Source organism: Anguilla rostrata, chromosome 3, assembly GCF_018555375.3.
Source record: "Anguilla rostrata isolate EN2019 chromosome 3, ASM1855537v3, whole genome shotgun sequence".
Taxonomy (NCBI): domain Eukaryota; kingdom Metazoa; phylum Chordata; class Actinopteri; order Anguilliformes; family Anguillidae; genus Anguilla; species Anguilla rostrata.
In genome coordinates this window covers 58,431,913-58,459,719 of record NC_057935.1, presented here as the reverse complement: position 1 = coordinate 58,459,719, position 27,807 = coordinate 58,431,913, and the positions used below count along the sequence as shown (strand labels likewise).

At 51.7% G+C, this 27,807-nt stretch overlaps 2 protein-coding genes across 2 annotated transcripts; one reads left to right on the top strand and one right to left on the bottom strand.

Annotated features, from left to right (window-relative positions):
• The first annotated feature begins 354 nt into the window (after nt 1-354).
• Nucleotides 355-5,461, top strand: LOC135251344 (sphingosine 1-phosphate receptor 3-like). Its single transcript, XM_064328697.1, has 2 exons — nt 355-1,053; nt 2,649-5,461. The coding sequence occupies exon 2, from the start codon at nt 2,791-2,793 to the stop codon at nt 4,015-4,017; it is 1,227 nt and encodes a 408-aa protein (XP_064184767.1). The 5' UTR covers nt 355-1,053; nt 2,649-2,790; the 3' UTR covers nt 4,018-5,461.
• Nucleotides 5,462-8,701: 3,240 nt separating this feature from the next.
• shda (Src homology 2 domain containing transforming protein D, a) lies at nt 8,702-26,115 on the bottom strand. The gene is made up of 6 exons (XM_064328698.1): nt 24,187-26,115; nt 19,449-19,602; nt 18,504-18,713; nt 13,060-13,228; nt 12,152-12,271; nt 8,702-9,809 (listed from the first exon to the last, which is right to left on the bottom strand). The coding sequence occupies exons 1-6, from the start codon at nt 24,502-24,504 to the stop codon at nt 9,623-9,625; spliced, it is 1,158 nt and encodes a 385-aa protein (XP_064184768.1). The 5' UTR covers nt 24,505-26,115; the 3' UTR covers nt 8,702-9,622.
• Between the last annotated feature and the right edge of the window lie 1,692 nt (nt 26,116-27,807).

The following is a 27,807-nucleotide window of genomic DNA, read 5'->3' as shown; positions in this document are numbered from 1 at the left end:
AGTGGTTTTTTTTGTTTTTTTTAAAGGAGAAAACACAAACACAAAAGACATTTTCCGCCAGGCCACACAGCAAGTAGGCTAGTCGTCTAGTCATTTAAATAGCCGCAGGTAAGTGGCAAGCCCCAACACGGTTCGCTAACATCATGACCTCTGACACAAACAAGAAAACGTGTTATAAAAATCCAGGTAGCCAGCTATTTTCCGCTCTCTCTCTCTCTCTCTCCCTCTCTCTCTCTCTCTTGCCCTTTCTCATGTACAGACAGCTGTACATACATGTCTCTGTAAAAGAGATATGATGTAGAGATCTTCTGACACAGACCAGACCATGCCTTGACCACCTGACGACAGACGAACCGAACAGGGGGCGTTACACTTGGACATAACGTTTGTGGAGGTGTGGCTACGTTGTAGTTTGTTGTCAGCGGTAGCCAAGCAGGATTATAAAACTATTGAATAAGATTACGAAGTTGTTCTATTACAGTCTCTTATCGTTAAAAAAAAAACCCGTAAAGATGTAGGTAACCAGACCAACGAACTACTTATATTAGCATACAGTCTTCAGACGTCCCCACAGGAACGTGCCAAAGATTCAGGGTTAACGCCCACCTTCCGCCGCGCTCCTTATCTCGCAATTGGACGACGGGGATTCAGATGCCTGACGCAAAACACCGCCCAGTCCCCGGAGATTGGAACGGCTGAAAACTACGAATATATTCTGAAAAAAGTTTTGAGAACGAGTCTGTGACAAATACGGGATGACAGCGCCACACCTTTTCCAGACGGAGAAACAGACGGCACTGAACTAAGGGCTGCGCGTGGGAAAATTGGAGACGAACGTCAAAGGGGACACAGACGTGCGCGAGACGAGAGTGAAGTTGGGGATACGCCACGCGCTAATTTACTGTGAAGGTGTGCAGGAATCACAAAAAAGCATTATTCTGCTTCGGGAGGAGAAAAAAAATGAATGAACTTGTATCCCGCGACAGGACAGTCTGACCTGCGCTGTTCCGCCTGGATATTGAAGCGGCTAATGTTTCTTGCGCGCGCCACCAGGTATGTTTGTCTCTGTTGCGGTCACGGTTTTGTAGTTTGCAGTCTTTCTGGAAATATACCTAGTAGGCTAATGAAGGTATCGAGTTGTGCCTAGTTGCATAACGTTTGATATATTTATTTTTCATATTATACCCTTCGCGGTAAGCTTAACTTAACTGGTACAGTAACCACACTACAAGCTATACAATTTTTGATGGTGAAATGCATTTTAACACACACCTTAATGCGTTCCTATAATGGTAGCCTACACACATTCAACAATAGGTGCAACAAAGTTTTCCGAGCATGTAAAGTCTGCACAAGCAGGCTACCCGTTCAACCGTGTATTTTTCTATTACAGCTAAATGCACAATTGAAATGGAAATGTGACTTTGTGCGCGAGCGATACATTTTCATAAGCCATTACTCATTCGTGTCAGTCAAACTAGGGTGACGAGCTCTGCCACAGTCGTCTCCCAGGTGATAAGTGCGCGAGCTCATCTGCATGTTTTCTGTCGGTGCACGTGTGAAAAAGTCAACATCGGCGTGGTAGCCTTTTTTCCTGACAGCGCGCGTCTTTTATGATAACGGGGGGCCATACCTGTAGCTGTCTAGGATGTAGGACGTCATGTGTTAGGTAACTGATGTGCCGACGCCACCGGTTAGTAAGATGCGTTTGTAAAAAGAATAAAATACAACTCTGTACGTTATAAATATATTTGTAACTCAAACATAAAAATAAAAAAAAAGTGAATTATAAATCATTCTTGTGGAAGAGTCTGCCAAGAGAGCCACAGTGGCTGAATTGAATTTGAACGGAATAGGTGCAAATTTCGATTGTGTATGGACTGAATTATAGCTAGTGAATTATAAATGGTTATTTCAAAACAACGTCTGTGTTCTCTGTGTGATTAAACGCATATAATTTCTCCATTCATTTTATGTGTAATACACTAAATCAGACTTACAACTTTGCTAGTGAAAAAAGTGTTTTTTTGGCACTACGTGCTCAATTAAATGTACATTAAATATTTTATACGAAATTATAGGTTTATGAAACATTAGTAACTACAAAACAACACTGAAAAAAGAAAATCTGATGTGAAATAAACAACTTCAAGATGCTGGCTAACAACGAGGGCAAGGTCATAAAACGATTGCCTTTTGCCCGTATGTTCACCTGCACGAGTTCACCAGTGTTTTAAAGAAACGTTCTTACTGCACGGATGAACCACATCGTATTTTGAGAGAAAACGAAAATAAAACTGTCGCTCGGTACTGAGAAAAGAGGACCGGTCCCTTACAGAAAATAACTGCAGTCCAAGTTTAGTTGTGACGACTGTAAACGTTGCCGTATTACTGCAGTTATATTGCATTTTCACCAATTCCTTTTGCAGTATTCATAAAGTACTGTTTTGTACTATATTTTGTATTGCATTGTACTACAGTATAACTACAGTATAACTTCCCAGTAGCTGCAGTCATTTTATTTATTGTTTGTCAGGGGTCACTCTGGAATACTGCTCACTTTTCAGGCAAAAGCACAAGCATGCACAATTACGTACAAATAATAATAATAATAATAATACATGTTCATAATAATATCGTTCCTGCAGGTCACTGTTCCAACGTTCGCGATGACGTCACGGGAGTTGCTCCACAGAACAGCTCGGCGGTCGACGGCGGTGTCCTGCCTCGGGGCGCCCTCTGCTGTCTGAAGCCGAGAAGCGCGGGCTTAGACGTACGCGCGCGATCGCGATGGCGGCGGCGGCGCCGGTGGTGGAGGACGGGATGAACGCGGAGATCGTGGCGCACTACAACCACACGGGGAAGTGGGAGCGCCGCTCGGCGTCGGACGACCCGTGCAAGACGGCGGCGCTGGTGCTGATCTGCGCGCTGATCGTGCTGGAGAACGCCACGGTGCTGCTGGCGCTGTGGCGCAACAAGCGCTTCCACGGGCGCATGTACCTGCTGATCGGCAACCTGGCGCTGTCCGACCTGCTGGCGGGCGTGGCCTACCTGGTCAACAACTTCACCTCGGGCCGGCGGACGTTCTTCCTGACGCCGGCACAGTGGCTGGCGCGAGAGGGCAGCATGTTCGTGGCGCTGAGCGCGTCCACCTTCAGCCTGCTGGCCATCGGCGTGGAGCGCCACCTCACCATGGTGCGGCTGCGGCCCTGCGAGCCGCCGGGGCGGGGGGGCCGGCTGCTGGGCATGCTGGGGGCGTGCTGGGCGGTGTCGGTGCTCCTCGGCGCCCTGCCCAGCCTGGGCTGGAACTGCAGGAGCCGCCTGGACGGCTGCTCCACCGTGCTGCCGCTCTACGCCAAGAGCTACGTGGCGTTCTGCGTGAGCGTGTTCACGGCGCTGCTGGCCGCCGTGGTGGCGCTCTACACGCGCATCTACCGCCTGGTGACCTCCAGGGGGCGGCGGGTGAGCGGGCGGCCGTCGGAGCGTTCGCTGGCGCTGCTGCGCACCGTGGCCATCGTGCTGGGCGTGTTCGTGGCGTGCTGGGCGCCGCTCTTCTTCCTGCTGCTGCTGGACGTGGGCTGCGAGGCGAGCCGGTGCCCCGTGCTGTACCGCGCCGACTGGTTCATCGCCCTGGCCGTGCTCAACTCCGCCCTCAACCCGCTCATCTACACGCTCACCAGCCGGGACATGCGGGGGGCCTTCATCCGGCTGCTGTGCTGCTGCTGGAGGACCCCGCCCGACCCAGGGTCCCCCGACCCGAACGCGGGGCTCCCCAGCCGCCTGGTCGCCGCCGCCGCCACGGTCGACAACAGCCAGTCCAGCAGCGGCGGCGGGGGGAGCGGCGGGGTGGGCGGGGCCAGGAGCGCGCAGTCCGCGAAGGGAGGGAGAGCGCAGTCGCCCTTGAGCGTCAATCATAACCACCACCCTGACCCCGCCTCCTCCCCCCCCGGCCCCGCCCACCTGCTGTCTGCGGTCCTGGGCAAGGCTGAGGCTCTGACCTCCCTGGGGAAGTTCTGAAGGTTAAGGTCGAGGGCGGCGGAGAACTCCCAACTGCACACATCGTGGCCCCCGGAATATTCCACCGGCCAGAATTCGGAGGTGGAAGGGGAGGAGGTGGTCGCGCGTATGCATTCATGGTACGGTCCAGATTCAGAGCGAGATCCACTTTTGACGGTCTGACATCTTGACGGTCTGACGTTGCCTGTCTGGGCACTCGGGAGGCCACTTGCAAGGGTCCGGCCTGCAGCTGGAACACCACGGAATCTGGTCCGCAGTCTGCGATGATGTCACAGTGAAGAACAGAGCCACTGTTCTGTGACATCGTTCGGAATTATCGATGACATTCTTTTCACAGACCACAAGTGGTCATTCTTTCACGCTGTTTCGTGCAGAAAGCAACGTATCGTCAAGTGTATCGAAATAACGAAATATACGTTTTTGCTTATTCATAGATATTTAACAGCGAGAGAAATCTTTGTTTCAATTGGGAGAGAATAATTGTCAACACTGTAAAATAGGGAGTGATATTAAGGTTTTTTTTTTGCAAACACGAACTCTTTCATAAACATATGAACTGTTGTTTCATATATGAGTAAAAGTTTGATATATTTGAATTTTTATAACCTTGCGTTGCGTTTGCCAAAATGTCACGGTTATTTTTGTCGGGCAGCTCCAAGGACGCCCCCCCCCCCCCCGTAACTGCCTGATAGTGTTGTCGCGAGCATTGCATATTATGATTTTATTATTTGCCGCCTGTACTGCAGGAGATGTAAAGCAGATATCGTTGCCTGACTGGTTTATCTCCTCCCCTCCCCTAGTTCCCCGGTACTTCACAACTGCACACCAACACGTGGTGTGTGTTCGTGTTCGAGTTCGACCTGATCTCCATTACACTGTGGGAAGGGAAGGGAAGGGGGCGGGGGGGGAGAACTTGATTTGCCTTCTGTGTGTTTTTGGCTACTGAAAACAGACAAGAGACCTGCACTTTGTAATCAAAACCAAGCTGAACAGCGCCCCTGAGTCCGTTATGACTGTAAAGCAGTGCCTGGGTATCTCTTGGGTCCAATTCACGCCCCAGGAATCTGTGGAATAGTTTGGATTGGAACGCAATCCTCCCCATCAGTCCCTCTACCTTGTATTTTTATAGCCCCCCCCCCCCTTATTACTCCAACGAATTCACAGAAAATTGCTATTCATTTTACGCCCGATTCATGACTCAGTCAGGATTTGAATGGTACAAAAGGGGTTTTATAGTTTGACGTATAACCAGACAAACACAGGTCTCTGTGTACTACGCTTTTATACATTTTATATTGCGTTCTATTTCATTTTGGAGGTGTTGAGCAGCAGATCGCAAGGGTGCGAAGAGCGTCCCTTGGGTATTCGTTTGTTATTCAACACTAAATAAAATCTAAAGTTTTAAAACCTTACAAAGCGTCTGAAAAATAAACAGATAAAAGATTCCAGTGTACTGTAATTGTATTCTCTTAACGTTAGTTTTTCATATCAGCAGTTTGTGACAGTTACACTATGCACTGCATGTGTATAAACGATGTTATGTAAGAAATATGAATATAAAATATAAATATGTTGTTTAAATATGAGGTATCGATCACTGTAATTTTAAATGGTGTATTACTTTATTGTGATGTTTTTGTTTAATTCTTTTCGAAAGACTTCTGTCATCAGGCCTTGCGTATAATGGAAGTTGTTTTGCTGAGTAAGCCCAACACTTCCATCTAGTGGTGAAATTGAAGAGCTACAAGTGTTTCATGGTTTTAAGGCTGAGACCACTCGAAGGCAGGCTCGAAGGCACCCTGAGGACCCCCATCATAAGTTAAAAAGAGCTATATTTAAAAAATATTTTTATACTTAGAAATTTTTTCCCATGTAGTCATTGCATATAAAGTCTTATGCCCAGGACCCCAGCAGTACCTTCAAGCGCCCCCAGGGGTCCACGAGCCTCCTGTTGAAAACCCCGGGGTTTAAGGAAAAACAGATCGATGGGATTCATCACTTTCCAACAGCTGTATGACCTCCTGAAACCAAGTGCTCAGAAGTGAAGGGGGTCGGCAGACAGAACCTAGTGAAAGAGGACAACTGTCATCACAGAAACCAAATATATCGTGCAGCACAAACTTAGAAAGATTTTTTTTTTGGAATATTAGAAAAAAGACACTTACCGTACCAGCCATCATATTGATGCTATATGTTCTGCTAGTGCAGATGCTATATGTTCTGCTAGCGCAGATGCTATATGTTCTGCTAGCGCAGATCTATTTTAGCACCGGTAACTGCTGCGCAGGGGAACAGGTGCTGGAGTGTTGGGTATCGAGTCTCCTTCACACACTCGCACACCCTCCCTCTGCAGACAGCCGCAAAATAAGGGTCAAGGGTCAGGGGTCAGGGGTCAGACCGCCAGGGGGTCGATAGCGCCCGAAGAGCCTCTTTTTTGGGTGCGGCGGTGGGTGCTGTCGCCTCGCCCCTTTCTGTGTTTCGACCGTTTCAACGGAACACAGGAAAGGGACAGACGCGTGCCCGTGTTGCCACGGTAATGGGGCTACCCCCCACACCCCCCCCCCCACCCCAGGCTGGAGACAAAGGCACCATCTGGACAGCGCTGGCTTGCTCAATCATATCACAGGTCAAAGGTCAGGGGCCGAAGGTCGCGCTGTTGATGCAGGCACCAGGAAGGGGCTGGGGGTATGACTGTTACAGTGCCACAGTCCGGCTGCTTTTGTCTCCCAGTCACGAGATTCTCTCAAGCGCCATTGGTCCTTGATGTGTCACATGGGGCACTTGGACCAATCGGGACAGGACAGGAGGGCATTGTTGTATGAGAAGGTGCTGGGAACAAAAGCATGTGTGGGGGGGGGGAGGGGGGGGGGCAGGTCAGGGTTAGAGTGCTGCTCTCTGGGAGGATCAGGGTTTCAGGATGACAGCTGGGATGCAGCCCGGGCGGGGCGGGGGGGGGACCAGTCCCAGACGGGGGCCATGTCCCGCAGTAGGCCACTCTGTCTGGGGTATGAGGTCACACACGTGGGTCCAGTGCCCTAAATCCCTTTCACCACAGACCAGCCCTCTCACACCGTGCTGGTGTTTTGTATCAGAAGCGCAAGCGGCCGACAATATGAGCCAAACAAAGCTGGAAAACATGGGCTGCTGGACTCTGCCTGTTAAACGCACCGGCCCAGCGTGTGGACGGGTTAGGGTTAGGGTTAGGCTGCTGGACTCTGCCTGTTAAACGCACCGCCCCAGCGTGTGGACGGGCCCCTCAGTCTCACACAGTGCGCTATACTAACCCAGAGCAGGTGTGCTGGGCTGAGCAGCCACTGTGCTGCAATTAATGTGGATCTACAACTGCTCCTCCATTCCAGAGACAGTGAGCAGCAGAGAGCACACAGACTGCTGGGTGTGTGTGTGTGTGTGTGTGTGTGCGCGCAGTTCAGGAGGGACTAGGCATAGCTCTGTGTGTGTGTGTGCATGTAGTTCAGAGGGGTTAGGTGCTCAGTGTGTGGTGCTTGTGTTAGCGCACGCTTCGGGGGACTGGACTAGCTCTGTGTGTGTGTGTGTGTGTGTGTGTGTGTGTGCATGTAGTTCAAAGGGGGTTAAGCATAGCTCAGTGCGTTGAGGTTTTGGCAGCAGCTGGTGGTTTCATAAGAGGACACCAGTGATTGTTGCTGAGCCATACACACACACACACACTCTCTCTCTTCCTCTCTCTCTCACACGCACATATGCACTCTCTCACTCTCACACACACACACATACACACAGTGAGGGCTCGTACACAGCTGGCCCATACACAGGACCGTAAATAAGACCCAGGCATGCGTCTGAAGGCACAGGCGTGTGCAGAAATCCGCCCCAGGCCCAGGGCAGAGCACAGAAACACACGGTAACCACGGAGACGGTTTCCCAGAGTGCCATCTGCCACTCACCTTCCCCCCGTTACCTATACGGCCGTTGATGGGGAGAGTCACGTGTTCAGGGACTGCTGGAGAGAGGTGCTGCTGGGGTCACCTGCACAGTGGGAACCCCAGGAAAAGGGGGTCAGCCACCATTTTATCCTCTCTCTTCCTCCTCTTCTCATTTCGTTTGAATTCAATTCAAACCAACATTTAAGTGCTCTTTCTCCGTCACTCTGTCTCTGCCTCTCTCTCTGTCGCTCTCTCATCACTCTTTGTCTCTCTCTATTTCTCTCCCTCTATCTCTCTTTCTCTGTTGCTCTCTGTCACTCTCTCCGTCTTTCTTTGTAACTCTGTTGCTCTCTCCCTCTGTCGCTCTGTCCATCACTCTTTGACTCTCCCTCTGTCTCTCTCTCTCTCCCTCTCAGTCTCTCACTCAGTCTCTCTCAGTCTCTCTCCCTCTCAGTCTCTCTCTCAGTCTCTCACTCTCTGTGTTTTTGTGTACGCGTGGTGCCGGTTTCCTGAGCCACTGATACTGTGCACTTGCCGCGTTGCCGTGGTTATTGTACCCCGGGTTATGAAATGCAATCTTCTGGTTTATTACAGTCATCCTGAGAGACGGCGTGGAAATAACCACAGGGCACAGTGGCAGGCCACGAATAACGCTGGTTACTGCTGGTTGTGTAGGTGTGTTAGTGTGCGTGTGTGTGTGTGTGTGTGTGTGTGTGTGTGTGTGTGTGTGCATGCATCTACAGCACAAACACATTTCCAACTGAGAAATGGAAAGGAAAGTACACAGTAAACCCTTTTATTTTTATTTTCCGAGTGAAAAGTTAAAAGAACTCCAACCTGTCTCCGCTCCTGCCGTCATCATCACCATGAATGACAGCGATGGTGCTATCGGTCATAACGATGCTTACGGTCGGAAACGACTTTGGTGAGAGCTGATGATTTTAGGAATTCGGGAATCTTGTTTTGCTTGGACCTGGTACTCTCCAGATACAACGCCCTCTGAGACACAGAGCAGTCCAAACAGGGAACGTAGCGTCCGAGCTAACGTGCTAACGTGTGGTACGACAGACACGTCCATCGCTCCAAAAAGCCACAGGCCACTGAAAATTCTCTCTTTTTGCTTCCTGTGAAAGGGACCAGTAAGAATCTACTTTGGCTCATTGGGAGAGATGCGATTGGTCGGTCAGGACAGATAAAGCAGCAAAAGAATCAAACGGAACAGACCAATAGCAAAGAATTATTTTTTTTTTCCCCCCTTCCAGAGGTTTTCAAATGTAACAGTCATGGTTGCCATGGTGCAGTTTCAGTTAAGTGTCAGTTAGTTCAAGAGTCTTCTCCTTTCCCCAGTAGAACGACAGGTTGTGATCACTGTCCAATCAGAGGACAGGAAAAAAAAGGGGCAGACCAGGTAAGATAAATGTGTGTCCAATAAGAAGTCGTTTCAGTGTCCAGTGAAGATCCACAAGCCAATCTGAGTACAGTGTCTAAGAGAGAGAGAGGAGTGCAGACACAAACGTCCAGGAAGTGGTGAAAAAAGCATGTGCACAACCACACAAAGAGCTGGCGAAGATCCCACAAGGGCGCTCACAAAAAAACAAAATAAAAAGCTCATCCTCCTCCTCCTCCTCCTCTATCCACGTCAATCAAACCGACATCCAATCAAAACCCCCGTTACACAGGAGGTGAGCCAAGTCCAGGTCCAATCAGAGGGTCTGTACCACCACGGGGAAGAGCAGGGAGAGGTGCTCGGCCCCTCTGATTGGCAGCTTGTGGGTGGTGTAGAAGTGGATGGCCTCTGGGATGGTGTCAAAGGGCGGGCTGTTCTGACCCAGGATGTACTTCCCCTCCCGGGAGACTGAGAACTTCATGTGCATGAAGCCCTGGCAGCTCCTGATGGAGAGAGGGAGAGGGGGAGAGAGAGAGGGAGGGAGAGAGAGGGACAGAGAAGGACAGCAAGAGAGAGAGAGAGAGACAAAATCCATATTCAACACTTTGGTTCCTATAAGCCCTGACCTGCTAAGAGTTTAAAAGCAAGAAAACACAGGGTCTTCAGACCAAATGTACACACATTCTCTTTTACACACACATCCCCCACACCCAAATCCACACACACACACACACCCACACATCCCCCCACACACACACACCCACACCCACACACATCCCCCACACACACCCACACCCAAATCCACACACACACACACACACACATCCCCCACACACACAACACACACCCACACCCAAATCCACACACACACACACACACATCCCCCCACACACACACATTCCCCACACACACACACACCCACACATCCCCCCCCCACACACACACACACCACCACACATCCCCCACCCCACACACAACACACACACACAGTAAAAGGTCCCGCCCCCATGCAGTGCTTGACACATGTGGTGCAGCACACTCCAGCACACAAACACACACACAATAGAGGCAAAGGGAAGAGTAAACAGAGATGACTTGGGTCACTGCACAGCCCCCGGCTCGACTCACGAGGGGGGGGGGGGCAGCAGGGGGGGGCAGGGGGTTTAGTGACAGATGGAAAAGACAAAACAACACATTAGAAATGCAGCAAAGCACATATATATCCTTTTACACAGAGCACAGTTTCACACTGCCCATGAAAGACCCAACTTTAGAGTCAAAGATGCAGGGAAGTAGTGACAGACGCCTAAGAGAGATGAGTAAACAGAAAGGAGGAATAAAGAGAGAGAGAGAGAGAGAGGGAGAGGGAGAACAGGTGGTTTAAAACAGAGGGAGAAAAGAGGGGGGGGGAAAACGGAAAAAAAGGGGAGAGAGCGCACGAGAGGAGGAGGCCGACTGCGGAGTCTCACCTCCCCTTTAAGAGAAGCGCCTGCCATTTTGCCTGTTCTAATTATAGAAGCGGAGGCAGAAAGGAGGGCTCTAATTGGCCGGCTGCAGTCGGTCATTACGCCCCGCGACGGCCCGCGAGTAGCGGGATCGGGAGAGTGGGAGCGTCGCCCGTCCCTCGATTACCGACCGCGGGGGGCTCCTCAAAAAACAGAGCGGAGCGTCCTGCCTCAGCGTGCGAAGCGACAGACAGACCGGCCTTAATTCACCGCCTCTCACTCTCAATTTGCTTCTTTTTCTTTTTGTTTATAAAAAAGAAAAACATCTTATTTGGAACTTAAATTTTGTTTTTTGCCTGTTTTCCCTATTTTAAGTGAAGGTGGGGGGGTGGGTCTGAAAAGACAGCACGGGTGGAAACTAGGTCACGTAAATTGGAAGATACCTTTTCCAGTGTATGTGGAGGCGGCCTAGCGGAGTTAGCCTGCATGCTATGCCTGATTCTAATTCTCGTCCAGAGATCGTGGCGTTTCTGGGACGTCGCCCCATCCACAGCAATCTGAGGGGGGGGGGCTGAGGGGGGTGCTTCTTTGGCAGATTGACAGAGCGTTGCAGTTCTGGGAAATCCCCAGTGACCTGAATGCATCTGCCAGCAGGCAATCTGCACAGCTAATTAAAACCCATTAATACATTAATGAGCACTTGTGATGTACAAAATGTGTTTAATATCTGTGTGTGTGTGTGTGTGTGTGTGTGTGTGTTTGGGGGTTCTAGTCAGCCATAAAAGCAGAGGAAAGAGATGAATATTAATACTGAGGGAACCTGAATGAGAGGAGACTGGCAATTCAGTAAAAAAAAAAAAACTCACTACGGAAAGAGCCTTCTCAGGGTGAGAGACAGAGAGAGAAAGAGAGACGAGGAAAGGAAGACAGAGAGAGAGACAAAGATGGAGTGACTGTACCTGAGAGAGAGAAAGAGAGAGAGAGAGGGAGAGGGAGAGACTGTACCTGAGAGAGAGGGAGAGGGAGAGGGAGAGGGAGACAGAGACTGTACCTGAGGGAGAGGGAGGGAGAGAGAGAGAGGGAGAGGGAGAGAGAGAGAGAGGGAGGGAGAGAGAGACTGTACCTGAGCGAGAGGGAGAGGGAGAGAGAGAGGGAGAGACTGTACCTGAGAGAGAGGGAGAGGGAGAGAGAGGGAGGGAGAGAGAGAGACTGTACCTGAGAGAGAGGAGAGGGAGAGGGAGAGAGAGAGAGACTGTACCTGAGAGAGGGAGAGAGAGAGAGAGACTGAGAGAGAGAGAGAGAGAGAGAGAGGGAGAGGGAGAGATTGTACCTGAGAGAGAGGGAGAGGGAGAGAGAGAGAGACTGTACCTGAGAGAGGGAGAGAGAGAGAGAGACTGTACCTGAGCGAGAGGGAGTAGTCGGAGCGGCAGGTCTGGCTGTGTCTCACCAGGTAGCTGCACTCCTTACACAGGGTGAGCAGAGACTCCGCCTCCGAGCGCGTCAGTGCGCCGTGGTACCACCTGGGACAGGTAGAGAGGAGTCCTTTACTGTGAGCCTCACACACACACCGGTACTGATACACCTGAACCTCACACAACCTGTACTTATACACCTATACCTCACATACCTGTATCTCACACACCTTTACTTACACACCTGTACTTATACATCTATACCTCACACACCTGTACTGATACACCTGAACTTCACACACCTGTATCTCACACACCTGTACTGACACACCTATACCTCACCTACCTGTATCTCACACACCTGAACCTCACACACCGGTACTGACACACCTGACACCAAACTCACATGACTCACTCACTCACTCTACTGTCTGATCCTGTTTGTAAACGGCACCATAAGCGATCGATCAATCAGCCTTTAATTGCTTAACTGACTGACTGATTAATTGATTGCTACAGGTGCCTGTTTCCAGGTGGGTGCTGAACACTGGTGCTAAACACTGGTGAGCACACGACCCGCCCCTACCCTACCCCCCCCCCCGACCCCCTTTCTATGATGGCATGTTTGTAAATAATGTTCCAGGATTGCCCCTGACGGTGGGAACCCTGAGCACAGCTAAGCACACAGAGCTGAGATATGAGCCTCAGCCTCTGCAGGGCTGTGGGCCCACGGGTCGCATGTTTACTTCGCTGCCCATTAATATTTCAGGCCTTTTTCACCACTGAAATGTCAAGCCAGACAAACTGGTGCGTCAGTAATGCGGGTTAGCGGGTTAGCGAGCGTGCTAGCGTGAGCGTGCTAGCGCGAGCGTGCTAGCGCGGCGCGCGGTACGTACACCTGCTTCTCCAGGGGGAGCGCGGGGTCCACCCTCTCCCCCAGAACGCCGTGCGAGTCCGAGGCCTTGCGGAACTTGACCCCGCCCCCCGCCAGCGGGTTGGTCCTGGGGGGCCGCGCCCGCTCCGTCTGGGCCGCCGAGCGCTCCCAGTCCGCGCCGTCGAACTGCACTGCACCGGGACGGGACGGGACGGGACGGGGGGGTGAGAGAGAGAGAGAGAGAGAGAGGGGGTGAGAGAGACGATCATGAATAATCAGGCCAACAAACATCCAAATCCAGAAGCTACAAGGACCCCGCGAAGCACTGGGGGGCCGAGAGCAGGAAGTCGCACACGCACAGCTGCCGCAGGGGATTGTGGGAAATAAACAGGCTGCCGAGCTCCAGCCGCGGAGCTGTAGCGGTTTGTCAGTTTCTCCAGTGAGACGTGAATCGTGCGAGCAAAGCTTCTAAAGGGAGAGAGAGAAAAGCCACGTGCCCTGCAGAGGGAGCGATGCTGTTTTTTCTGGCGTAGCGCACAGGTACTGGAAGTCAGTCCCCCTGGAAGGAATACTACTTTGATTTTATCTTTCCTAAAAAAAAATCCCATTAGGATTCAAGGCGGTGGAGCATGAACGCAGCAGTATCGCATCATCAGCGACGCTCGGAATTCTGTCCACGCAATTCCATGACGCACAGAAAAACAGCCCGGAATCCTAAAGAGGCGGTGACATCATAATTACCGGATTCTAAGGCCTGGTTCTCCAGTGAAACACAAAAGCCTGGTTGCCGGGCCATTTAAGGGCAAAACTGAAAGGGCTTGTGCATGTGCACACACACACAAAACTGACCCCCCCAACCCCACACCTCCACCCCCCACCCCCCACCCCAAAGCCGTCGGCTGGGTAATAATTGAACAGGCGCACTCCATCGACTGCACATGCTCAGTGAATCATTGATGTACGGGACCAGCGCTTCAGACCCGTATGGGGGGGGGGTTAACCTTTACTGAGCTCCCCTGACGTCTAACGCTCCACTGCCACGCCTGTCAAAGCTCATCAGAGTGACAAAGGGCACCGTGTTGCCGTCCCAAACCCCGCCCCCTCCTCCCCGCTCCTCCACACCCACACACGCTCTCACCACTACGTTCACCATCGATTCTCTGCATCCACCCCCATCGGTTTGACCTTTGACCTCCACCAGAGCGCAGCTCTACAATATCAACTCCTAATGCTCGCTGGACCTCCCATGGACCTCTGCCTATGCTCTGTACGCTCTGTGCATCTTCATCATCACCACCACCACCACCACCATCATCATCATCATCACCACGATCACTCATTATCCCACCGAGCTGCCTCTACATCTCCATCTTTGTTCCTCACAGGGACATGGGGTCACATGACACGCGTTCACATTACTGCCAGCGTTACAGAGCATAAGCAGAGAAGGAAGGGGGGAAGAGAGAGAGAGAAAGAGAGAGGGTGGAGGAAAAGGAGGGGAACCGAGAGGTAGAAATAAACAAAAAAACCGAAAGCTTGTTTTCACATTGTTGTTTGTAAATCTTTCCAAGCAAACACAGACAGTGTTTATTCTCGTTCCAGTGAAGGCCCTGTTCAAACATGAATCTGAGAAGGAGAGAGAGAGAGCGGAGAAAAGCAAGTGGTGACAGAGGGAGGAGAGAACACACAGAGGGAACAAAAGACGGGTTCCATCGTGTGTAAGAGGGGTAAAGAGAATGAATTTCGGAATGGGCGGAGTGTTGTCAGAGCATCACTGATTCCAACCAATTAGAGTTTGGCTATGCAAACACACGGCATTTTGATTGGTTTTTTACAAGTGATTGACTGACTCCATTCATTACAGGGTTCACAAAGCAGTCCTCTTCCATAACTTAAGAGAGAGAGAGAGAGAAAGAGGGGAAGGAAAAACACCGGCAAAACAACACAGACTCTTGTACATCTCCCCCCCAGAAGTGACAGTTTTTACTCTCCAAAGCGCAGGACTGGTGATGTCACACAGTGACAGACGTGGGTCGTCCAATCAGAACCCAGCTGCGTGCAACCCCCCTGCCAGGCACTCTCTCAGCTGAACACTAACGCGCTCATGGGGCCCACACAACTTCCTTCTCAGTTTCACATTTTTATAATGAAATACGTGCAACTGTCACACCGGTCTCTGGCAAAGGCCTGGCATGGTATTTTATTTTAAAATCCAAAATTTACAGACACACAGAATAGTTGTTTGGTTTAGTTCTTGTTTTTTTTTTCTTGAGCAGATAAAGTGGTGCTTCCCCCCCCCACACACAGACCCAAAAACTGGCCTCTCCAGATAAGCAGAGAGGAGTTTAATATGTACTACAGAGGACAAGAAAGGCGAGACAAATAATTAAAGGGAGAGAAAGAGAGTACAGGGAACTGGAAAAACTGTGTTAGAATTGTGTGTGTGCGCGTGTGTGAGCGTGTGTGCGTGTGTGCGTGTGTATGTGTGGATGGCCCCCAACCCCACATTCCCCGCCCCCCCCCGCCCCCCCCCACCCCCACACTGTACCGATATTTAATCTGCCCGAACCCTGCCTGCCACCTTTCATCTCCTACCCCACAGTAACTCATCCTGCACACAGGCCTCTGGCCAGCCTGTGTCACATTATCTCATATTTACCCAGGAGGGGTCAAAGGTTAAACCGTCCATTGGCCAGCGGAGGCCCTGTCACTCGAGCCGCAGGAATGTGAGCGTTTGTTATGGCCCCCGTCTAGCAGGGCGTCTCCTACAGCGCATTTACACAGCTGCTCTCTCACTGATCAAATCCAGCCACCCCCCACCCCCAAAGCAGGGCCTGTGCCACAGCACTGACCCTGTCTGAGATTCAAACCTGCAACCACTTTTCCGCCAGGCTCACCTCAAGTAGTCTTTGAAGACGGAGTATCTGAAATGCAGCACCAAACGGGGAAACAGAGGAGAAATGTTTCCCTCAAACACTAAATCATGCCATAAGGAAACGATTTACTCGAGTCGAAAGTGTATCTGCATGACACAACGGAGAAAATATTACCTTCTCTCAGCGTACGACCGGTCAGATTAATTATTAACATCATAAGCTGAGACTGGCAAGAGATCAAGCTTTGATATTAAACACCTGGACTGACCAACAGGCCCAAAAAAAAGACTAAGGTTCTTATGAGCTGCCACGTGAGCTAGCAGAGCATTAGCACATGAAGATGGCCGCCGGTATATCAGTCTGAAACCGTGCTCTGTGTAGGGCAGCAGGCGTGCTCAGTCACTGTGTTCAGCCACTATGCTCAGTCACAATGTTCAGTCACTGCTCAGTCACAATGTTCAGTCACAATGCTCAGTCGTCACCATGCTCAGTCACTGTGTTCAGTAACAGTGCTCAGTCACTATGTTCAGTAACAGTGCTCAGTCACTATGTTCAGTCACCATGCTCAGTCACCATGTTCAGTAACAGTGCTCAGTCACTATGTTTAGTCACTGTGCTCAGTCGTCACTGTGCTCAGCCACTATGCTCAGTCACTATACTCTCTGCTCAGTCACCGTGCTCAGTCATCACTGTGCTCAGCCACTATGCTCAGTCACTATACTCTCTGCTCAGTCACCGTGCTCAGTCATCACTGTGCTCAGTCACTATGTTCAGTCACTGTGCTCAGTCGTCACTGTGCTCAGTCACTATGTTCAATCACTATACTCTCTGCTCAGTCACCGTGCTCAGTCATCACTGTGCTCAGTCACTATGTTCAGTCACTGTGCTCAGTCGTCACTGTGCTCAGTCACTATGTTCAGTCACTGTGCTCAGACACTATGCTAAGTCGTCACTGTGCTCAGTCACTATGCTCAGACACTATGCTAAGTCGTCACTGTGCTCAGACACTATGCTAAGTCGTCACTGTGCTCAGACACTATGCTAAATCGTCACTGTGCTCAGGCACAGTTCTCAGTCACAGAGCTCAGACACAGTTCTCAGTCACTGCACAGTGGTGCGTGCGGAAGCCCAATCCTCACGCAGGCCAGCACCCGCTCCCGGGCCTGCGTGTCCCGGCCCGTTTGCCCCAGCAGGACGTGGCTGGCGAGCGGCAGGCCAATCGCGTGCGAGCGCTCGGCACCAACAGGATGTGACACGGGCTCGCCTACGCTCCGAGCGGGAGAACACGACGGCCACAGCCCGTTTTAACGAGCCCATCGCAGCCCGCCCGCCCGGGGCAGCCAGGGGAGGGGGGGGAAGGGGGTGCGGGGGGCAGGGGGGGGGAGAGGCGGTCCCGTTTCACGCAAACTTCTGCTCCAAATCATTTAATCGGCCCGAGCGCTCAGTCAGCAGCGCGTCAGACGCACGTCCTCATGAGCGCACGGCTGGCAGCCGAGGGCCACTCACTGGCCTATGCCATGCTTTACAACAGAACACCACACTGTGAAACACATTTAATCTACGTGTGTGTGTGTGTGTGGGGGGGTGGTGGTGGTGGTACTTCCTGGTACCAATGTAAAAAAAGTCACTAGTAGTTATTTCTCCGCCCGTGCTCTCTCTCCTCTCACTCTATTTCCTCCCCCTTCAGACGTAACCAGGCCCTGGTATTTTAAGCCCCACATGCTTCACCCCGTCTCCACGGCGATCTGAAACCCCAGAGGTCCCCCGCCCCGCCCCGCCTGGGGGTGCTGAAAGCGTTTGTGCGTGCGGGACCAGCGGGGCAATTAAAGCCCAGTGATGGATGTTGAGAGCCGGAGGATGTAAGCGTGGGGGATGGGGGGCGGGGGGGGCAGTCTGAGCACGCTCAGTATTTCTGCACCGTCCTCCCACCCCCCTCTCTCAGCACAGCTCAATTAGGCTCCGCCAGCCCCCACCTCTGCCCCCCGCATCCCCCCCCCCCTGAAAACATGCCACATTCACTCACGCACCTGCCCCATAATGTCAAACTTTCGCTGCGTGCATTCAGACACGAACATGCCTGCAACACACACACACACACACCCCTGCTTAAAAATTGAGTTATTCATTTATTAACCTTTATCTAACAAGGAAAACCTCACTGAGATAAAAAAATCTCTGTGGATCTGGGCGTCAGTGGGCGTGTCTCTGTAGATGTGGGCATGTCGGTGGGCGTGTCTCTGCAGATGTGGGCGTGTCTCTGTGGAAGTGGGCGTGTCTCTGTATATGTGGGCGTGTCTCTGTGGCGGTGGGCGTGTCTACCTGCCAGGGCCTTGGAGATGTGGGCGTGGCGGTGGGCGTGTCTACCTGCCAGGGCCTTGGAGATGTGGGCGTGTCGGTGGGCGTGTCTACCTGCCAGGGCCTTGGAGATGTGGGCGTGGCGGTGGGCGTGTCTCTGTGGGTGTGGGCGTGGCGGTGGGCGTGTCTCTGTAGATGTGGGCGTGTCTCTGTGGATGTCTGTGCGTCTCTGTGGATGTGGGCGTGTCGGTGGGCGTGTCTCTGTGGATGTGGGCGTGGCAGTGGGCGTGTCTACCTGCCAGGGCCTTGGAGATGTGCTCCTTCTTCCACTCCCAGGGCTGGTCGTACTCGTCCGCCGGCCGCTCGTCGTCCTGGGGCAGCCGGCTCTCCTGCCCGTCGTCCTCCTGCACCCCCCGGCCACGCCCCCGCGCCCGCTCCTCGTACGGGGTGTCGTACAGCTGGACTCCGCCCCTCGACCGGCCACACCCTGAACCCCGCTGCAGCTCTGAGAGAGAGAGAGAATCATTATTATTATTATTATTGTTATTATCTGCAAAGAGCCAGGAGGATCTGGAAAGGCGCTATATTAAATGTGTTACTGCTGCTGCACTTCACTATTACGGAGTCTCATTACAGCAGGGGCTTTAAATTTAAATTCAGTCAATGACACAAAAGACATAAAATCCTCGCAGAACATTATGGGATTTTCCACTCATGAGCTGCACAGAACTGGGAAAGAGGGTAGAGAAAGCCGATCAGCCACACAGGCAGGCTGTGATTGTTTTACCCTTAGTAACCATCGCTATGGTTTATCGCCCAGCCCTGCTCAAACCGCCACGCTACTCCACACTGCGCTACCGTCCACAACTCACACTTTGTGGACACGTCAGGGAGGGAGGCTCATCTTCAATGTTAATAATCCTCGAGTGCTTTGGCACCATTAATAATGGATTGCACTGATATACCGCACCTTCCAATTTCCAAGCACTTCACAGTGAAGGGGGGGGGGGGGGGCGGTAGTTCACTTCAAGTGTAGCACGCACCCGGGTGATGCACGGCTGCCATTTTGTGCCAGAACGCTCACCCGTACGCGAGCTGGCAGGGGAATACTGCCTTTTCCAGAGGGAAACTGCCCCCCTGCTGAGCACCATCAAATCATCACCCGCTAATAAAGACAGTGAATCTGAATGAGGGATCTCTGGCTTCGCGGTGGGGAAACGGCGCCCCCTGGTGGACGTACGCGTCAGCAGCCTCTGCGCCTCGTACGGCTCCATGTAGCCGTTGCTCCCCGGGGGCGCCGGCGCCGGCTCGGGCGCGGGGCGGGGGTCCGGCCGGGCGTCGAACGGGTCGGAGTAGTCCAGGTCGCCCGCGTCCGGAGGGGCGGAGGGAACCACCTGAGGAAGAGGAGCGGGTAGTCATGGAAACGCAGCGTTTCGGGAGGTGAGCACGCACTCGCACTCTGCACATTCGCATCAGCACGCACATGCACCTTCCCTCCCTCCCACTCCCTCCCTACCTCCCTCCCTCCCCCCCTCCTCTCCCCTCCCTCCCTCCCTCTCCCCCTCCCTCCTCCCCCTCCCCCTCCCTCCCTCCTCCCTCCCTCTCTCCCTACCTCCCTCCTCTCCCCTCCCTCCTCCCTCTCTCCCTACCTCCCTCCCTCTCTCCCTACCTCCCTCCCTCTCCCCCCCCTCCCTCCCTCTCCCCTCCCTCCTCTCCCCCTCCCTCCCTCCCTCTCTCCCTCCCTCCCTCCCTCACTCACTCTCTCCCTCTCCCCCTCCTCTCCCTCCCTCTCCACTCCCTCTCCCTACTCCCTCTCCCCTCCCTCCCTCCCCTCCCCCCTCCCTCCCTCCCTCTCCCCTCCCCTCCCTCTCTCCCCTCTCGCTCTCCTCTCCCTCCCCCTCCTCTCCCCTCCCTCCTCCCTCTCCCTCCTCTCCCTCCTCTCCCCTCCCTCTCTCCCTACCCTCCCTCCTCTCCTCCTCCTCCTCCCCCTCCCTCCTCCCTCTACCCTCCTCTCTCCTCCACCTCCTCTCCCCTCCCTTCCTCCCTCCCTCCCTCCTCCCTCCCCTCCTCCTCCCTCCTCCCTCCTCCTCCCTCCTCCCTCTCCCTCTCCCTCCCCTCCCCTCCTCCCTCCCTCTCTCCTCTCTCTCCTCCCTCCTCCCTCCCTCCTCCCCTCTCTCCTCTCTCTCCCTCCCTCCCTCTCTCCCTCTCCCTCCCACACTCCCTCCTTTCAGGGAACACACTGAACATTTACAGCTCTGCTTCATTAGCCCAGAGGGCAGGTAAAAGCAGCAGGTACGTGCAGGTAAAATCAGGTAAAATCAGGTAAAAAGCAGGTAAAATCTGGTAAAATCGCAGTTTTTCTGGCTGCTCTGACAGAACTGAGGGCAGACTGAGAGGCAGTCATTCTTACCTGTACCCACCTGTATTCATGGGTGTGTCAGTCAGCATCCGTAACTACCACAACCCCCCCACCCCAACCCCTCCCAAACAAAAAAAACTCTGCTAATACAATCAATCACCTGCAGCGTAAGAACAAGAACCCACAGGCAGGCACATCCCCTGCACACACTCACCCCCCCCCCCCATCAGCACCCCCGGCGATTCTGCAACAAATTACCCACAAGCCGCTAATTGCCCCGCATGTTCTGCCCTGCCCTGCCCCACCCTGCCCTGACCCGCCCCACCCCGCCCTACCCCGGGAGCACCACATTCCCGCCAGGCCACGTCAGACTCGTTAAAGGAAACTAAAGGACGGAGAGGAGCGCCACCCTGCTGGCCATGCCCTGCCCTGCGCAGAGACGCGTGCGATGGGGTCCTTTAACGTCCGGAGCAGAGCGCTTTTATGGCCTGAAGACGAACGAGGCTCTTAGAGCCAATGATCCGGCCTGAGGCCAGCTTCAAACCAAGAGCCCCCCCACCGACCTGACTCATTAACTTACTCATCACATTCCACACACCTTTGGGGGGGTGTTGGGGAGGGAGGAGGAGAGAGAGAGAGGAGAGAGAAGAAAGAGGGGGGAGAGAGAGTGAGAACTGAATTTAAAGAAGGAGAGGAGACTATCCCTACTTTCCACTACCCACATTTTCCTGGGGGAAAATGCCAGTGCATACTAGACAGAGAATGCGCATTGAATTCCTATATGAACGTCTCTGCGTGCATGCGTGCATGCGTGCGTGCATGGGTCTGACTAGCTGCTGAATATTCATACCTCTCCGCATGTCTGGCTTTTGTCTGTGTTTCCAGGCCATTGGGCTGAAAGGAAGCCAGCTCCATGAGTGTGGTTGTGTATGTGTGTGTGTGTGTAAAATGTGAGTGTACACACAGTATTAGTGTGTGGGATCAGGAAGGCGAGTTCTAAAAAAAAGTGCAGTCATGCAGTGATTCCAGCCTTCAACACCGTCTACAGCACTGTCAACAGCAAGCAGAAGCCCTTCAACAGCTGCATTCTGTGCCAACTGCGTGTGTGTGAGTCTGAGTGTGTGCGCTTGTGTGTGTGTGTGTGTGTGTGTGTGTGTGTGCGTGTGTGACTGTGAGTGTGTGTGTGTGCGTGTGGGTGAGAGTGCGTGTGTCTGTGTGCGCGCGTGTCGATCTGCGAGCCTGCGTGCATGCAATTACACGTTTGACTGCTGCGCAGTTATCAGATCCGCATTTTAATACTCGAGCGACGGGGGGCTCCATCGGCGCGCCGAGCTGCGGTTTCACACTCCACACGCGTGGGCTTTCACTGCGTATGACAGCCGACGCACACGCTCCCCTCGCTCAGGGCCACGGCCCAGAACCCCGCAGCACCCCAGATACAGAGCGCCGTGCTTAGCGTTAGGACTGAGCACAGGCGTTGGGGCTGAGCACAGGCGTTAGGGCTGAACACAGGCGTTAGGGCTGAGCATAGGCGTTGGGACTGAGCACAGGCACTGGGACTGAGCACAGGCACTGGGACTGAACACAGGCGTTGGGACTGAGCACAGGTGTTAGGACTGAACACAGGCGTTAGGACTGAACAGTGACGTTAGGACTGAGCACAGGCGTTGGGGCTGAGAACAGGCGCTGGGACTGAGCACAAGCGTTGGGACTGAACACTGGTTTTGGGACTGAGCACAGGCATTGGGACTAAGCACAGGCATTGGGACTGAGCACAGGTGTTAGGGCTGAACATTGGTGTTAGGACTGAGCACAGGCGTTGGGACTAAGCACAGGCATTGGGACTGAGCACAGGTGTTAGGGCTGAACATTGGTGTTAGGACTGAACACAAGCGTTAGGACTGAACACAGGCATTAGGACTGAACACAAGCGTTAGGACTGAACACAGGCATTAGGACTGAACACAAGCGTTAGGACTGAACACAGGCATTAGGACTGAGCACAAGCGTTGGGACTGAACACTGGCATTAGGACTGAGCACAGGCATTGGGACTCAACACTGGTGTTAGGACTGAGCATAGGCGTTGGGACTGAACACAGGCGTTAGGACTGAGCACAGGCACTGGGACTGAGCACAGGCGTTGGGACTGAACACAGGCGTTGGGACTGAGCACAGGCGTTGGGACTGAGCACAGGCGTTGGGACTGAGCACAGGCGTTGGGACTGAGCACAAGCATTGGGACTGAGCACAGGTGTTAGGGCTGAACATTGGTGTTAGAACTGAGCACAGGCGTTGGGACTGAGCACAGGCGTTAGGGCTGAACACAGGCGTGAGGACTGAACACAGGCGTGTCGGCACAAGGACCGCACGAGTTGCTCGGAGCACAGAGACCGGCCGGCGTACCCGGAGCGCCGGCCAAACGGTGATAAGGAAAGCCGCTTCTCACGCCCTCCATACCACTCCAGAGAACGGCGCACGCACACTGATAACAAGGACGGTTTAAGGAGCCAGGCTGCTGCGGTTCTCTCTTACGGAAGACCCGAGCCGTGACCCACCTCGCCCGCGGCCGAACTCTCTCCCCGCGACCGCACCGCGGGCGAGTCACAGCGGCTCTCACTATTAATTAGGCAACACAGAGGCTCCGCCCCTAAACAGCTGTCAAGAGACTCTCACTACCCCCTCGCCCCCCCCAACCCACCCCCCTGCTATCCACCCTCTACCCCCCGCCCCCCCCCCCCCCTGACAGCTTTTGACTGTCAGGCCTAGAGAAGTGAAGATGAGCAGACACGGAGACCCTGGTCTTGAGTGAGTCCTGCCTAATTAACAGGATGCTGATGCTCTCGAGGCGGTGTAATGACCTTGCTAATTGTACCGGCCTGTTAGGGTCCAACCCCACCCCCCCCCCCCCTCCCCACCTTTCTTTCTCAGTCAGATGGAAGGGTGGGAACTCAAGCCAATACATTTGGGAAGAGCTCACAAATGGGGATCAAAGGGGGTGGGGGGGGGGGGGGGGGCGGCCGCTTCAAACGTGACTCACTTCAGTGGAACACTAATTCGTTTTCTACAGTTACACAGCACAAGTTAATTCTTGTAACATATTTTCACTTTATAGGTGTGGTGACCCCCCTCCCCCATCCCCCTAGTGTCCATCAAATGTACTTCCTGTGCATAATCTAAAAAAGAACAGGCATAAATCAGGAGCGTTTTCAGCCACCCTTGACTGACTGGAAGTGGTGTGTGCAATAAGGTGATGCAGGCTGCTGCTCTCAAACTACATCCCCCAGACTCACCCCCACAGAGAACTACAACGATGAAACATTTACAGTAACAGGAAGACATGTGGACAAATCCAGGGTCTCTAAACTTGAAAAATGTGTGTGTGTGTGTGTGTGTGTGTGTGTGTTTATGCTTTAAAAGACGGGGAAAATATCCATGTTTTACATCATTAAGTCCAAGTACAGTAAGCAATGTAGGTCACATAACAGAATGTAAAATAGGCCAACATAAAATCGTTGTAAATAATCCCCACATGTTGATGGTAAAACAGCGCTGTGTGTGTGTGTGTGTGTGTGTGTGTGTTTGTGTGGAAGGGGAGGGGGGTAGCACGGAAGACTTACGGGGTCCGTTTCCTCAAAGGAGACCACCGAGCTGAGGAGGATTTTATTGCGTCCCAAATCCTGAGATTCCACTTTGATGAGCCGATGTTTGGGAGACTTCAGGTCCAGAGTGCCGGACTTGAGCGGCGAGCCAAACGTCACGTCCGACATCACGGAGCCGTTCCGATTCTCCGAGTTCTCATACGGATCTTCGAAGTCCAAGCTTTTCTGAATGCGGTACGCTTTGAGTATCTCGCTCTCGGTGTAGTCCGGTTTGGGTGGTTGTGGGGGTGCTCGCCGGCTTCCGAAACTCAGATAATCTTTCAGCCACTTGGCCATGGGTCTACTTAAAAACACATGAAGTGTAGCTTGTTGCCCTTAGATACTTTCAAAAAAAATATTGGGTAGTCTAATGTAGGTGCTCCCTGGCGACACCAGCTAGGATAAATGTCTGGGTGTGACCAGAAATAAGCGTGCAATTTACGCAAAAGCTTATATTAGAAGTCCGTAAACTAAGCACACTCGGGGTTGACAGTCGTACCTCCGGGTTTCGCCAATGGGCCTTCCACCCAGCGGAATTATCCTCTCGAGTGCACCGCTCCCACGCGCACGCGGGTAGTCACGAGGGCACGAGATCTGCTGTTCCAAAGCGAGCAGTGACAGCTGGCATCGATCTGCGCGTGGCGGCTCCAGGGAACAATAGCTGCCAAGACTGAGCCTGGGAACTATTGTCAAAATAGTCTCTTTTTTAAAACTTTTTTAAAGGAGAAAGGCTGCCTTCTTGCTCCGGTTTTCTGAACAAGACAGGTGTCCAAACATGTTGAATGCTTCAAAGTTAAAATGAAAAAGAGATTCTGCTTTGGGAAAAGTCAAGTGTCCCTTTGACACCTTGTGAGTTTTTATATTTCAAAACATCGCACAACATTTAAAATTTGGCATGCGCAGGACAGCAAAACAAAGCAAAATGAAACCATTAAGTAAAAAAATAAATAAATAAAAAAATCCAGTTGATTTTATTTCTGCTTGTGGTCGCGAGCTAAGTGGACTAAGGCCGATTTTAAAGATCTCCCCGGGGCGGATGGATTACATGTAGGGGGCTGTTGGCGATTAAGTTTCTGTATCTGCAGTTGCCAATTTAGCCTACAGCTGCGCAATTCACACAAAGTTTCACGTCAGACAGAAAAGTATTCGAAAAAAAGAAAAGAGAGTCTCTCTCTCCCTCTCTCTTTCTCAGTGTCTTTTAAAGTAAACCCCGATTACACACGACGTCAGTTTTCATAAATAGGCTACAACCAGCTTAAGGACGAAGTCCAGAAAATAACAGTGAAAGTGAAATCAGAAGTACGTAGGCAGTGCACTAAAATCCTTTCTAAGTAGATTTCTCATTCGAACACCGACAAAATAGGCTTTGAAAGAAAACACTTCTACAAAGAAAAAAAAATTCAATGCTTGCTGCACAGACGGCGGACTACCATTTATCTGACGTTAGCGATCAAAGATCACCTCACTCGAGCCAGTGATCTTTCCGTCACGGTTAGGCAACAAATATGACAGCGAAGTGCAGACTAGTCCATTATCGGTATCTGAGATTAAAATAAGAACAGCTCAGGAACCTCATACCGAAATTAGCAGTCATATCCATGTGATTACAGCAAGTTCGTATCGTTGGGCACAAGGTACCAACGTATCCACAACAGTCTGTGATTTACCAGTAGTATGCTACAGCGCAGGCTAGTAGTACAGAGACGAAGCGATCCTTTCTCCTCTTCAAATTGTCATCCTCTCAACGAAAACGTGACCAAATACAGGGCAACCTTCCCCAGACTGTTCTGTGGTTTTTTCCGGCAGACTTTAGAGGGGAAATAGGAAAAACAATCAACTTCGGGACTGCCGCTGCGGGCGGCCGTTCATAGTTCCGCCAGGAAACGACTGATGGTAGAAAGCGAAAATGTGCAGGAGAGGACCAACCGCTTAAAGGGGAAGGGGGTGACGTATGGCTTTCCAAACCTTTTTCCTTTTTTTATTTGCCGACGTTTAATCCCGCAGACGATTTACATGCTGAGTAAAATTACACTTAGGCAAATAGATTTAGTTCTGTTTAATTGGAGAGCAACTGTTGAAATACACACACACGAATTTGATTCCCTACACCGTTTGCTATGTAATGTCTAGTAAGGATGAAACACATTGTTCTCCAGAAGTAAAAATATATAAATAAATATTTCCAAAATCCCTCAATAATCAACCGCTGCAGTTACCAACCAAATTATAATGGGGACAGCTTGATGTTTCCTTTCAAGTGCAGTTGCATGGCGCGTATTCAAGTCGGTTGGTATTGCCAGTTTACTTAGGCTCGCGGTCTTTCATTTTTAAACGCGTTGGCTTGTCTCTGTGGAGCGCGCGGTTTTTTTTCTTATCCACTCCCAATGAATTCTCTAATTAGCAAGTTTATCACTCACAGAAACTACAGGAGGTGAAAAATGTTTCTATTTAAAGGTTTAGATCAAATTCACACTGAACACGTGTTTCACACAGGCAACAACACTTCTTCACAAAAAATATTTTCCCATGAGAGGTTATCAAGCTCAGTAAAATTATCATGTACCGTTACAAGAAAAAGCTGGATTCCTGCATCAGTTACTCATAAACTGTGGTCTGATTTTCATTTAAGTCACAATAACAGACAAACGCTTTCTGCTTAAACTATGAACACACGTAATTGCACTTTTCACATTTTTATTGAACACGTTGTCTAAACATTCACAGTTCATGCTGGAAAACGTATGTGAACCATTGTATCTAGTAAATGGTAGGACCTCTTTAGCAGCAATAACCTCCACCAAATGGAGCCCCCCCGTCTGCGATCGACTCTGTACTCCACTCCTGACAGCCCACACCCCGCTCCCAAAGGAGCCATTCCGCCGCCCCGTCTACGATCAACTCTGTCACATTCCCAAATGAGCCGTTGCACCCCAGCCACCCTGCCTCATGCCCACCGTACCGTCGGCTCCTCTCCGTCAGCCCGCAACGCGCCAAATTAATGTAGCGCTTCTCTGGCTCCCGCGGCGCGCGCTAACCGCGTGGAGTGCGCTTTCCCCATCCGCTCGGTCCGTTAGCATCCGCTAAAAAGGCTAAACTCTCATTTGCAAATTGCAGAAGACTCACCAGAAAACGGTAAAATAAATCAAGAAATTTCTTTATTTTTCCCATTTAAAAAGGACATAAAAACATTTTTTTCAAAGCACGCACACCCATATTTCTTTTTTTTCCTTTTTTTTACAATTCCTTAGAGGGGATGTTTCATTCATTCTTTATCACCTCTTATTATTTTTTTATTTTCAAAAGGGATTACAGTAAAGTTTTACAAACGCGCATCCACTGTGCACACCACTCACAAATCTCTCGCTTTCTTCCGCAAAGAAAGCCTCTGTTGAGGGTGAACTAATAATCCTAATTTGCTCAGTTTAGAGTTACTCACAGTAATTGGTGTAACCTACATCAAAAACATCAGTTCTTCCACCGTGATGACCTCCATCACCAAAACTGAATACAGGGTGACGTTCCCCCTTAAATATCTGGGATACGTCCCGATGAGACTCTGACTCGCTCACGCTCGTCCCTGGTCTAGAATAGTGAGTGTGA

Bases quoted from the DNA above. Each gene is read 5' to 3' on its own strand.
- LOC135251344 (XM_064328697.1), top strand. From the start codon at position 2,791: ATGGCGGCGGCGGCGCCGGTGGTGGAGGACGGGATGAACGCGGAGATC.
- shda (XM_064328698.1), bottom strand. From the start codon at position 24,504: ATGGCCAAGTGGCTGAAAGATTATCTGAGTTTCGGAAGCCGGCGAGCA. The intron at 19,603-24,186 runs GTAAGTCTTCCG...CCTCTTCCTCAG, and splicing joins CCTTTGAGGAAACGGACCCC to GTGGTTCCCTCCGCCCCTCC. The intron at 18,714-19,448 runs GTACGTCCACCA...TCTCTCTCTCAG, and splicing joins GGCGCAGAGGCTGCTGACGC to AGCTGCAGCGGGGTTCAGGG.